We start from the raw sequence: 14,345 nt of genomic DNA on the forward strand, positions 1-14,345 counted from the left end.
TCATGATGATCTGTTGGGGCTTAAATCCTCCCCATTAGCAAGAATTAAAGAGTTGTGAGTGTAGTGTCCCTAAGAACAAACTAAGGCTCTGAACCTTAGTATACCATCCAACCAGTGGAAGTGCAACCAACACCCCCATTTCCATCACTGCTTCTACACCAATGGGCAAAGAGGATTTGGACCTATCAAAGGCCTGGACATTCTGTTATTTCTCAGAGCACAGTAACATGAAGTCTTACTAGGAGAATTGTTCTGAAGTCCTCAGGATAAAGCCAGAAAGGCTGCAATAATGTTCACCTGCTGTGCAAGTGTACCAGGTAACACCACAGAGTTAATGTTTAATGCCTGAGCTATGCTTGAAATTATTCTGAACAACTTCCTTTCTGGATTAAAAAGCAGTGTTTGCACATAAAAACAGAGACAATTTTCACTTCTAGAATGGGAGTTGTAGTCAAAGGAAAATATATTATGGGGAGGAAGCTCTGAGTATTAAAAAAAATTAATTCCAATAAGCAACAAACGCAGACTTTGTGCTGCACCAAAGGCTGGTCTTTGTTGGGTTTTGACAGCAAATACATGAGGTGGTATTTGCTCAGGTATTCATGTATTTGCTGCCAAAGATGACCAGAGAAGCTTAGAAGAATGACCCTCATACAATCATCTGTTGGTTTTTCTGAGTGTTTGGGAGGTGGATTTGTTGAAGGTCTTCTGGGAAACCAGAAACACTTTTCAAAGCAAAAAACACTCAGCCATCAGAAAACACAGTAGAGAGCAATGAGGTGATTAAGTACCCATTTTTCCAATCAGCCTGGCAGTGAGAAGCCAGAATACTGACAAACAGTACTTGTTTACCCAAGGAGAATTAATGGCTCTATCGTGCAAATTCAACAGTAACACTGAATGTTTACTGGAGCATGACTAATGTGGTTTAATTATAAATCAGATAATACTGCATAACTTTGGCATTTACAATTGTCCTTGGTCTGCCCACTGTCCTCCTGATGCCTGCAGATGTTCTTTGAGATGTGGGTTGGAAGGAAAGTCTGGCTTCTAATTTCCAGTCCCCACGGATCAGGTTGCTGTCAGCTGTCACGCTCGTGATTATGCTAATGGACCATTCTGTGCAATGCCACTGGATAAAAATACAAAAATAACTCAAATATTCATTCACAAATTAAGTAGCCCCTTTTCATACTACAAGAGCAAGGCCATACCAAAATGAAGTTGTGTAAATGTTGGTCTTGTTGTATCTGCCTTTAGCACAGCCTCTCTGAACATTTTCAAGGCTGAAAGGAGGATTCAAAACTAGTTCCCGCTGCTGAACAGCGTCACAACGCCTCTTTGCAGGTGTATCTGAATTAGAAGAGCTGTATCATCAACACGGAATTTGTGATTGTTAAAGAGAATGTAATCTGTAATCATAAAAAAAAAAATTATCCAGACGTGCTTATAGCAGAGACCAGGAACCAGGGAAGATTTCAAGCAAGGGAAAATCACTAGTGTAAGTGTATTGAGGAGGCTGAACAGTTACAGATCGGAATAAAATTTAGACTTTTATACCACTAATAAAAAGATTTAATTTGATCTACTCCTTACTTCCAAAGACATACTTGTATCTAGATGGAACGTTTCTTTCAGGCTTTAGTATGTCTTCATCTCTGCAAATTAAACATAAATTGCCTTTGATTAATAGTATAAATCTATGTTACATCTTGGGACAATCATTGGCCTGCTAAAATCTGCCCAATTATCAGCAGATCTCTGCTCATATCCTCATTAAGTTGAAGATGTCCAGTATGAACAGCCTGTGCAGGAATTTCTTAGCTTAAGATGGATGACCCCACTGAAATACTGCCCCAAAACATCCATCTCTTCCCACTTCAGATTTGGGTCTATTCAAATCAGACTACAGAAACCCTGCAGTGGTCAGGGAAGGCTCCGTGTAAACAAAATACATACTCCTTGCTTTGTAACAGATGAGAGAGACACACTGTTGTTGCCTTGGTTGCCTCTGATGTGTGTTTTCCTCCAGCACTAAAAGATTCTACATTTAATGTACTCCATGTGCTAATAATGTCAGCTTACTACAGCATACTACATTTGGGTTTTGTATTTCACATGCAACTACCTAGCTTTCCAAAGCAGCTTTGCAATAATTTCCAGTCAGGTTCAGGTTTTTCTGTTCTACTGCCCTTTAGAAAATTGTCAGCTACTGACTTTTATGCAGAATGGGAAGCTTCAAAATATAAACCAGGAAAATTTCCAGCTGGAAAGCTCAAGAAATGGAGAGGCTGAGCATATTTTTTTCCATTGTGAATCTAAAATTTTGAGAGTGCTGTGGTATTTCTCCCTCCTTCAACAAGTGAGGAGGGTACAAACCAAAGCTTTATTGATATAGATCCACAGAGATTGTTTCATTTCCCTTCCACCTTTCTTTTGGGACTGTAAAATTTTAGGCTATAGGTGAGCAGCAGAACACCTTGTCAGGCTCTGACATAGGTGTTTACACAGGCAAGGGAAGAAACCATGAACCTAGCCAGCTTATGCTTCCAGGCATCCACATAATTAGTACAAATGCAGTTTTAAAGCAAATTCTTTAAATACCTAAAAGTTTAGTAGAAATGGAGATTTAAAGGTTAAAGGTGATTTAAAAAAAAAAAAAAAAAGTCTTTCTGGGGTCTGTTTATGCCCACTGAGTACTGCTGAGGCTCTGGCTCTTCAATGGGTTTCTAACAACAATTGTATTAATACTACATAGAAATGCAGGGAAGTACACATTGTAAAGGGAAGGGAAAATCTCTTTGTGTTAGAAATAAATAAGGCAGCTTTGGCTAATGTGAATGTTTCTATTCTGCAGAGAAAAATACAGAGGGCTGTGTAAGGCAGTGTAGTCTGATAAAGACAATTTCTTCACTCCTGACTGTCATGATTACAGCTAAGCTGAGACTCTCTGTGTGATCTCACCTAATCCTGCAACAAAGGGGCCTTTCATCTTAAAATCATTTCAGCACACAGCTATTCAGGCAAGAGATGTTCAATCCTTTTCAAGGTTCTGCTTTGCCCCTTTGGCACAAGAGGGAGATTTAGTGACTTAGGAATCAATATCCTGTTTTCAGCCATCTCAGTTGTCACTGCCTAGAGTGCTTCTGAAAGGAAGACTTCCAATCCTGAATCCTTCTCATCACCTCAAATCATAATACCCAAAAGTTTTGTCCCTTCTGCACATCTGAATAGAGAGACAGAAGTTTGCACATTGTGTAATTAGCAGGAGACTGAAAACTGAAGCTAGACAAATAATTGGAAACCAGATGCAAATTTTGTACAACTGCCAAACCTGAGGGTAAAGGAAATGTCTTCATTTTGAAAATGTTACATCATGGACATTATGGCAAGATTTCTTTCCGGGAGCTGTAATCTATCAAACACTTGGGAGACGTTGGGCTAAGCAAAGGAGTAACTTTAAAGAGAATCTTCAGTGTGAATTTGCATGTATTTTTATATGCAAGTTAGTTTTAGTTATCTACTTAAGCATTATGAATAAAAGTTTCTTCAGAAAACTCAAGGAGCTGATCCCACAAGCCAGACAAAATAACATGTATCACAGCAAACATGAGCATAAGCACAGAGCTCTGTAAGGCCAAATTATTTCAGTTCTCACAGCTGATAGATGAAAAGCAATTCTGAGCAGTTTTTATCTGCTTTGTCAAACCGTTATAACCCATAAGATTACATGCAAAGAGCCCAAGTATGAAATCCATATCCAGATTTCATGAAAGTAAAAAAGCAAAATGGGGGAAATAAGGTAGTTATTTCCATTAATTTTAAGGAAAAGCCCTTGCAGCAATGTTATAGACAATAAAGAGCATTTTAAAATTAGATAAAATGATATTTTCATCAAACAAAGTGGAGAAGTAATACATGATTTGTAGTGACTAAGTCTCACAGAGGGACTACAAGAGAAAAGGATTTATGACAGCCAGCACATAAAACCTCCGTGCATAACTGACAAGGATATTCACACCTTCATCTTATTGATCTCCTGAAATATCATGTGCTGTCAATGAATGGCACAGGTTTTGGAAAGCAAGAGAGAAATAATGACGAGATAAAGGTAAACTTGATGCTACTTATGCAAAGACATAGAATGAATTGGCAATTATGACAAGTGCTCCAGACTGGGACGCAGGAAAGACAGGTTCTAGTTTACTGTTGCAAACTAATTTGATTAAATTATTGCAACTCAGGTTTCTACCTCCTTAATGGGAGGAATAGGTCTTACCTCACTTTAATATGCATCATATGAACTGATAGGAACTGAGCATTAAGTATAGGGATTTTGTATACAGTTAAAGGCACAACCTGAAACCTGATGTAGCCTAAATATGGAGTTAAACAATTCTAACTGTGGACACAAAAATTATACATTAAAATCTTCCTATTATGAGGAGTCAAGTCTGTTAACATATTCCTACAATATCTCCAATTCCTTTTTTTAAACAATGTAACAAATGTTTTTAAACAAGGTAACAAGGTATCAGAATTAACATGATAATGAATAATAAATATGAGATGATCCAAAGTAAGTGATGATTATTGCCTGATTGAAAGCTAAGTAAAGACACATTGTTGAGATTATTCCTCTATTAAGTATGTTAGACAGATATGTATTTCTAATGCAGAAAAGAAGAAAAGGATTGAGGCTTTGGCAGCCTGTATTTATCTAGGTGAATTGCTCACAAGGAATTCTGGCAGATGGTTGATCTGCCCTGTGGAATAGTTTAAAAGTCTTCTTCTTTGAATTTCAGTGTTAACTCTTTGAATATCCACCAAAACCTATTTTGTTAGCATGTCAGATCTACAGTTCTAGATGTGATTTGCAATTCAGAGGGCCAAATATATAAGTATTTTCTGGTGCACATTCTTGTAATAGTATTCATTAAAATTCTTCAGTTCAGAGCCACAGAACTGGTCTTCCTGGCACTATTCCAAGCACAGCTGAAATGAATTACACCACTTCCAATGAAAGGCATAACATAGCAATAACTAAAACCTTTAAAAACTAAGTCCTTCTGCTATGTGTGAATGCATAGCTGAGGTGTATGAATTAGTAGCTTGGGTCCAGTGGATAGGCACACAGGATAAGCATACAGGTAGTGTGGGAAAATAAAGGAGAAATACAACATTTTCTAATACATACCATAAAACATCACCAGAGAAGCAATTATGTAATAAAGTCACCCTGACAGATTTCCCAGTGATGTAAATCCAATAGAATAAAAAACTCAAGCATCATGCCTGCCATGGAAAATCTTTTCAGATACTGCATTTTTCTCTTGGTTGAATTACTGTCCAAATATATATGTTATATATATATATATATATATATATATATATATATAAGTTTTGTCCTAGTTTCAGCCAGGACAATATTAATTTTCTATCCCATCTGGGAAAGGATCATGGCCAGACCCATATGTTATTGGATGCCATCTCACATCTCTTTTGACAGGCAAGCAAAGGGACTTGCTCTCTCCTTCCAGTGGCAAGAGAAGGGGTGGAGGGCAAAACAGTCCACTACTGTTTTATTTTCCATTTAAATAATTTCAATTTTTGATATTAACATCATAGCTGTTACTGTTTTATCATCTTATTGCTCTTTCCAGTAAATTGTTCATATCTCAGCCTATGATTTTCACATTTTTGTGTCTCTAATTTTCAACTCCATCCCTGGAGAGGAAAGAGGGAGGGGAAAGAGTGGGGGAAGGAAAGCAAGCAAGTGATATCTGGCTTAGGTAAATCTAGGTCAGAGTCTAGGTCAGAGAATTGGGGCATAGTATTCTTAAACCATGACACAATTATATATTAAAATCTCATAAAACATTTGAGAATGTGGGATTCCATGTTACATCCTCTGGCTAAAGATCAAAAAGGCTCCCGAGGCTTACATTTACCAAATCTCTCAATGACCTGAAGGCCACATTATTCTTTTCTATAAGGTGAGAATTATAAGTATTTGGTATTATGATAGATATGCATTGTTATCTATTGCCCAGATAACAACAGTGTTATCTGGGCAACATCTAGAAAAATTTAGAATCCTACTGAATTATATGTCTAACAGCTTTTCTAATGTTTTTAATTTTAGTCCACTATAAAGTAATCACTCATAAAAGATGCAGTGCTGCAGTTCAGAAATGCTGCACCAGTTCCATGGAACTAGTCAGTATACACAATTCAAGTTTTTGCGTTTGTGAGCATGCAAGGGCTTACATAAATGCATGGAAATAGAAACATAAGTATACAGATACAGATATAGATGTATACAAATTGCTCTTTGGATAATGAGAACTATAAAAATATCTGAGCATGTTTGCATTCAAAGACTCTTGTTTCCCTGATCTCATCAGGAGACTCTTTATTTTCTCTCAGTCTGAACTTCCCAGCTAGCACTGATCCCAGACCAACCTCTGAGGAGCATTGTCTTCATGGTTTATGTGTTTCTATCAGTGGCTTTTGGCTTGTCTTTTACTTTTTTCCTCTCTTTAGAAGACGCACAAACCATTACAAAACAAATATTACATCCCTGCCCACATTTTGGGTACCCCATGTTTCACCCAGGGTTGGCTGGATGTTCCAGTCAGTTTGCCTTTATAACTATACTGTCCCCATTCCCTTAGGTATGTGAGTACTAGCCTAGCTCATATCTCATACCAGAGGTTTCAACTATTATAAAATTTTTATTGCTGTTTAATATGTAAAAATACAACTGTTAAAAACACAACAGAGAGAGAACATAATTTGCAGAATTTTAGAAGATTTTTTCTCCCTACATTGTTTTAAATTGGTATAAATAGTTGCTTGTACAGTGCCTTTGCTCTTCAAATGTAAGGGACTTATTGCAAGTGAGAGCCAAACCCAAGTCATTCCATATTTGTGTTTTGATTCCTAAAGTTCACTATATTTGCCAGGTCTGGATTTTCCAGCAGCGATGCAAGTGGAAAGAGTTGCTTGATATTGAAGTATCCATAGAAACTGCAGGTTTTATGTATTATATAGGACTTTTTGCCCAGCCTCTTCCATTACTCAAGAATGAAGGAACAGCCAATCCTTAAATATATAGACTCAGTTATAATAAATTTTCCCAAAACAAACTGGCATAAAAGACCCAATCTTGAGCTTTATAAAACTGTGTGATAAATCGATTTACTGTCCCCACATGATTCTGCACAGAGATAAAGTATTCATACTACTTACCAAATCTCTGCCCTAAGAGTTATTAGGCATGCACCTTACCAGTTTGTACCAGTGTTTTTGTTAATATTCAGTAAATAAAGAGGCAAACTTTGCACTTCAGCAGCATGATAGTACTAGCATATTCATGATCTGGAAATGTTTATATCTTTATCTCAGTTTTGAGACACAAATCCATATAATATAAAATTTTTTCAATTCAAAATTGTGCATTTTCGCACCGAGTTTCAATTCAGCCAAAATTAAAGCCTAGATCTTTTAGGTAGGGAGTCTACCATCAGCAACCCAGGAGTGAGACAAAGTATGCTATAGCTAGAGGTTTGGGACGCACCAACAGGTCTCTGGCTGATGGAAGCTTGCTGAAGTCCATCTCCTCATGTAACATATCCACACCCATGACAGCAAACCCTTTAACCTGTAGCTTGCAATCAAGCTCAAAAGACATGACATAATGAATACTCCTCAGGAGCACTAATTTTGATGTAACTCATGAATCTTAAGAGTCTCATTACTTCAACTGATGCAAAATAAATTAATAAAAACAACAAAAAAAATCACTCTTTCTCAAATTCATGTGGAAAAGAATAAACAAACAAACAAACAGGTGTGATTATCCTTCCCCAAGGGAGCCAGTACTTGTTTTCCTGAAGCCACAGGGAAATGTGCCCATTTCAGTAACTAAAAATAGATCCAATTCCTCTTCATCATTATGTTTTCCATCCTGGAAAGTTTCACTCTTTCACTCTTTTTTCTCTTCCTTTTTTTTTTTTTTTTTTTTTTTTAGAAGGTTGATCTGAACTAAATCTTTTTTTTTTTTCTATCAGGAGAATATCTTGATGATTCCCAAGAATGCCAGTTGTGTGAAATATCCTGTCAGAAATGCATTGGACCTGAGTCAGACCACTGCATCAGCTGCCCACTCAGAAGGTAATTGTCTCCCAGCACCAGTGCAGTACAAAGATCACATTATCATCTGGAGAAGGGGCTGTATTCTTTTTAGCAGAGAATACAGAAGCAAGAAGTGTCTAGGGCAAAAAAATCCAAGGGACTTGAGAAAAAAATTTTTATGTAAACAAAATAGCTGGCTACACAAGCAATTAATGTTTAGCAGCCTGATTCTCAGGTTTCTACCTGAGAATGCAAGTTCTTATTGCTCTATTTTACCAATAGTTAGAAAATACTTTCTTTCATTGTCATCCTTTCTAAACCATAATTGCTAGAATCATAACTGGCAATTTTAATAACAAAACTTAGGGCATCTGTTGCTCTACACAGCTATAAGGATTGGTTCAAGGCATGAATATGAATGCTGAGGCTAATTCTGAGAGATATTCATAGCACCTAAACGTCATTCTCTAACTGAGGTGTTAGGGATTAGGCCAATATTTCTAACCTGCCATGAGGATTGAACAGAACACAAAAGAAGCTTTTCCACAGGGCTTCACAAATCAGAGGTTTATGTTTAGGTCATATCACACCTATTCCAGGTGTGGTTTTATACGTGTCCTACCCATAGCTTTGTTGTCACACAAATAACTCTGGCACTCTTGCACTGAGTTGTGTTGTAGCTAGATGACATTTCCAATGGTATGAAAGCAGGATCAGTTCATCTAAGGCAAGGAAAGAAAATCCCTGAGCAATTCTGCAGTTTGCCCTGAAAATATCTATTATATGACTATGCCAATGAAAGACATACCAGGATCAATGGAGTCCAAACAAATTTGTAAGTGAGGAAGCATTATTAAATCCTGTTACATCAGAAATGACAGCAGAGAAAATCTGGACAGAATTCTGGACTGTGGAGTGGATTTCTCCCATTCACAATGGCATTTAAATTAGATTGTCTGTTGCTTCCTTGTAACCTATATTGTGAGCCTCACATGCAGATATTTACAAAGCAAAGAAAGAACCAAGCTGAACCGCCATTATGCTGAACCACTGAGGTGTTTGCAGTAATGAGGTCTAAGAGATCTATTGGAAGGGTGTTGCTCTAACCACCATGATAAATTCTCTAAAAATTCTGAATTTTAGTGTCTAAGGTTTCAAAAAGATTTCTGACACCCTTCTATGCATTATGAAAGCTGCTAGAAAAAGTCATATTAAATGGAGTAATCTATAGTAAAAGAAATAATAATACAAAGAAACCTTGCCCAGAGGCAAGAGCTCCTTATGAAAATTCAGGATAGATGTCAATTTATTTTAATAAAATTTCTGTCAGATTGTTTGATAAATGAAAATGCTGTTACCTAGGTTTGTTTTGTTTTGTTATTTTTGGTTTTTTTAAAAGAAAAAAAAAAGATATGAAACTGTAGTTTTTTACCCAGACAAACTGATTATCACAAAACTCCTTGTCCATCTGTTTACAGTTTGAGCCAATGTTAGTGACAAGATCTGACCAGGTGTTTCCCATTAGGGGCAACATAACAAAGAGAAAAAAAAAAGGTACTTTACTACTGTGAGAGCTGCTTGTATGATTGGCTATCATTAGAGCTAGCACATGTAGTTGAACTAATATTTGCATGCCATATAAGTCCAGCTACCTCCAGTTCCTCTGTCATATTTCTCCTTTTCTTTCAGAATAAATCTGAAAATGATCATAGCAAATGAAATTTATGAAGACATATTGCAGATATTCTCTAATGTCATTGGTTGACTCCAAGAAAACATGCCCTATCTTAATATAATGGAAAGCCTTTTGTTGGCTAGGTGTACTCGAAGTCGGTACTAATGGCCAAAATGGTGCTTAACTTCTCTAGAAACTGAATCCCAAATCCTCAGATAGCAAAGTGGTCAAAGCACTTAATTGTAGAGGATTACAGCCTTTCTTTTCTTGTTTTCTTAGAAAGGAAAACACTGTCAAAATCTAGCCAACTTGTTTTATGTTCTTTCAGTAGTCTATGAATGATGCACAAATAGATGCATTTCTATTTTTCTCCCAAGCAGATTAAAACAGTAGACATTAAGGAGCAGTGAAAAATGGACCAAAAATTTTCATCACATCAAAGGATTCTTTAGCACATGTTTAATTATCCAGCAAAAGGAGAACATTAAGCAGACAGATGCCTATGTACTTATAGATAGATATATGTCCTGGTTCCAGCCAGGGTGGAGTTAATTTTTGCAGTAGACAGGAGGGGCATGGCTAGGGCTGGGAGGTTATTCAATGCTACCTGATCTTATTTCCAGGGGTGGGGGAAGGGGTCCCTTTACAGTCACGAAGCGTGGCATGGTCAGGGGTTCCACGGCATAGAGGTGAGTGCTGGCATGTGAATCGTTCTACTGTGGTACACCTTGCTGTTGGTATTCTTGCTGTTACTCTTAATTTTCATTTTTGATTGCTGTTTCCAGTAAATTGTTCTTATTTCAATCCATGTTCTTTACCTTCTGTGCCTCCAATTCTGATCTCCATCCCACCTCAGGGGACAGGGATGGGAGAGTGCGCAAGAAACATGTGGTTTGGAGTGTTTTGGTGGCAGCACTAAATAGAGGAATTTTACTGCTAGACCACAGCAGCCTTGTTTGGCAATGAAATGTGGGGCATGAAGGGTTGAGGTAACAACAGACCTGAGCATTTGTATGTGCCTCCATATATGCTCTATATGCTCCTCACAATATTCTGTTTCAGAGAAGGGAGGAGGATCAGGATTGCTCTCTTGCTGTAACACATGATACCAGTTTATGACAGAATAACATCATGGGAAGTGAGTGTTATCCAAATATGTATCCAAAGCTGCTCTTCTACCCTTATCTCAGGGAAACTTCTACCCTTATCTACTTTTGGAAATACATTAATAATCATACCCACCCTGTGGGAGAACAGGAGTGGATGATTTTCCCTGTCTTTTCACCTCCCTTTTCTCCTTCAGACAGCTTGTGAGAATTTTTATTTCCTTTGGATGTTAAGGAATGCATGTTGTTGTTGCTGTGTCTGGTATGTCTCCTCGGTGTGGTTTACACTATGTTTAGGGTCAACAGATTTCTAGGAAGGTCATTCAAAGATATGCTCTGAGTGTGGGTAGATTTGAGTAGCATAGAATATGGGAGAAAATGGAATTTTTTTGGGGGAAAATTCTCTCTTACAATGGTTTGAAACCATTGAACAGCTACAGGACCCTAATAAACTGACAGAACATTTGCAAGGAAAATGCTGGGGCAACTCCATAGACCAGCAATTTATTGCAATGTCCTGGACCCTGCCTACTCTTTAATGGACACAGGTCAATAATAGACAGTGCCCTCAGGGAAAGGAGGAGGAAATCAGACCAACCGGCACCCTGGCCACTCAAATTGCAGCTGAAGCAGAGGAGCAACTCATGCACGTAGCAGCTGCCCCTATACTATACAGAAGTAGAAATCCAAGACCAATTCAGTTTGTTTTGTGATGAATGAAGGACCTTGTGGAAAGATTGTCCAGGACTTTGGACAGATTTGAAAGTCTCAAGAAAGTTAGAGAGTCCCATGCCCCATCAATACAGACCAGAGCCTCTGCTCCCAGTAGCAAGTGCCCCACTGCATGGGAGACAGTACACACAATGAGGTAACCTGTGTTTTTTCCTGTGTGACTATAGAGAAGACATGAGGAAGTGGGATGGAAAACCCACCTCTGCCCTGGCAACATGGGTACCTGAGCTGAGATGAAGAACAGCCATCACAGGAAATTCTTCTAGGTTAAATGCCGCTCCAGTTTCCACTGGACAAGTACTCAGACAAGAACAAGAGAGCTGATGTTATTTCCAATCCTCTTGAAGTTCTTTAGTTTATATTTATAAGAACAAGCAATGAATACTCTGACCAGGCTTGGAGGGGCCCTGCCTCCAGCCAGGGGGAGGAAAAGGACATGGCCTGGCATATGACACCCACAGGAGTGTAAGGTTTTAGTTTACACTAGTGCACAGTGTATCCTGATGACATCAAGATATGTAGAGGCAGAATCCATCTCTATTTCTGAGGTGACAGGGAAAACTGGACAGCTGACTGCACTGGAAGCTGAAGTAACCCTGTGTGGGAAAGAATGGCAAACACCCCATTGTGACTGGCCCAGAGGTCCTATGAATCCTTAGCAGAGATTGCCTCAAGAGAGGGCATTTCAAGGACCCAAAGGCCATTGTTGGGCTTTTGGGAGAGCTGTTGTGGAGACAGAGGAAGTTAGACAGCTGAATACCCTGTCTGGTCTCTCAGAGGACCCTTCTGCTGTGGGACTGCTGAGGGTTGAAAAACAATGGGCACTAATCACTACCAAAGCAGTGCACCATCAATAACACCACACCAGCCAGGACTCTGTGACCCGCAGCCATGAGGTGGGTTCTAGAGAACCAGGGAGTGGCCAGCAAGACTCACTCACCCTTTAGTAGTCCTTTATGGTCAGTGTGTAAGTGCAGTGGAGAATGACAGTGGACTATCAGGGCCTGAAGGAAGTCACACCACCACTGAGCACTGCTGTGCCAGGTGTGCTGGAACTTCAGTATGAACTGGAGTCCAAGGCAGCAGAGTGGTGCCATCACTGACTGTTTTTCTCCTTTCCTTCACCAGAAGAGTGCAGGCCCCAGTTTGCTGGAGGGGCATTTGGTACAGCTGAAGCTGCTCACCCCGAGAGTAGAAACACATTCTATTTGCCATGTACTGACCCAAACTGCACTAGAAAAGGCAGAGACTCCACAATACTTGCAATACATTGATAACATCATTTGGGGAAACACAGCAGAGGAAACTTAGAGAACCAAGAGAAGATAATTAAAATAATCCCAAATATTTTACCATAAAACAACTGAGGAAAAGGGAAGTCCTAAGAAATTCAATGTTTAGGAGGAAAATGACAAGAGGCACATTGTCAGTTTCAAATGGATGTGGTCAACAAAATAGCAGCTATGTCCACACCAAACAGCTAGAAAACCCCATGAGCTTTCCCTAAGTGCTGTGGGGTTTTGGTATGCATATTACAGATTACAGACAGATTGTACATCCTCTCTATCATGTGACAGGAAAGAAGAAGGAATTTTAGAGGGATCTTGAACAGCTACAAGCTCTTGAGCAAATTAGACTGGAGATTGCCTATGCAGTAGCCCCTGGGCCAGTCAGGACAGGACAGATTGTAAAAAATGTGCTTCACACTGCAGCCATGGAGAATGGTCCTTCCTGGAGTCTCTGGCAAACAGCTTCAGGGGAGAGTAGAGGACAACCACTGGGGTTCTGGAGTTGGGGACACAGCCGATCTGAAGCCTGCTACACCCCGACTGGAAAGGACATGCTGACGGCTTATGAAGGGGTTCGAGCTGTTTTAGAAGAAGATGGTGCTGAAACACAGCTCCTCTCAGCACTCTGATTGTCAGCAAATGGCTGGATTTCAAAGAGGAAGTCCCTTCCACACATTGTCCACCATGCTACATTGGCAGCACAGGTAAAAAGCAAAGGCCATATGGTTAATTAACACCTGAGGCTCTGCCAGCTGAGCTCACCCTGCCCAAACAAAACCTCATGTTCTGTAGAAGGGGATAAAGTCTCTGTGGTGCATATGAGGAATGTAATGGAAGACAGGTTGAATTAGTCCTGCCTCAAGCATAAGTAAACCCATCCATGGGACCTGGTGGACTTGGTGGGTAGAGGGCCAGGGAAACACGATGCATTACTGAAGGGGATTTGATTTTTTTGTGCAAGAACAGTCTGTAATGTTGAATTATATAATATTTGTTGCTGAACGACACTACATACACACAGAGTATTCATAGCTACCACAGACAAGTATAGCCAGTTCCAGATACACCAACTGTGAGCTCCTGATGCAGCAACCAGCTGACAGCACACCAGCCCTCCTGCCCTGGAAGGTCTAGGATGGGTAGAACCCACAGTCTTGGACTAGATAAATTTAGCAGACATGTTTGGAGAGACAGACGTTGACTATGTAGATTATACCTGTGCTCGTGTGTGTATATATATATATGTGTGTGTGTGTGTGTGTGTGTGTGTGTGTGTGCATAACTGGAAGGTGTCAGATGGGCAAGGCACAGATGATACAGAGATGAATCATGTCCTGGTTCCAGCCAGGATAGAGTTAATTTCTGCAGCAGTCAGGAGAGGCAGGGATATGATTTGGAAGTTTT

At 39.3% G+C, this 14,345-nt stretch overlaps 1 protein-coding gene across 1 annotated transcript in view; it reads left to right on the forward strand.

The window, feature by feature from the left end:
* The window catches only part of PCSK5 (proprotein convertase subtilisin/kexin type 5), a 220,552-nt gene that overhangs the window by 167,766 nt on the left and 38,441 nt on the right, over positions 1 to 14,345 (forward strand). The window contains exon 21 of the mRNA XM_068177017.1: positions 8,076 to 8,178. Within this exon, the coding sequence (XP_068033118.1) occupies positions 8,076 to 8,178 (103 nt within the window). The remainder of the gene's footprint in view (positions 1 to 8,075; positions 8,179 to 14,345) is intronic.

The sequence above is a fragment of the Anomalospiza imberbis genome, chromosome Z (assembly GCF_031753505.1).
Source record: "Anomalospiza imberbis isolate Cuckoo-Finch-1a 21T00152 chromosome Z, ASM3175350v1, whole genome shotgun sequence".
NCBI classification, from domain to species: domain Eukaryota; kingdom Metazoa; phylum Chordata; class Aves; order Passeriformes; family Viduidae; genus Anomalospiza; species Anomalospiza imberbis.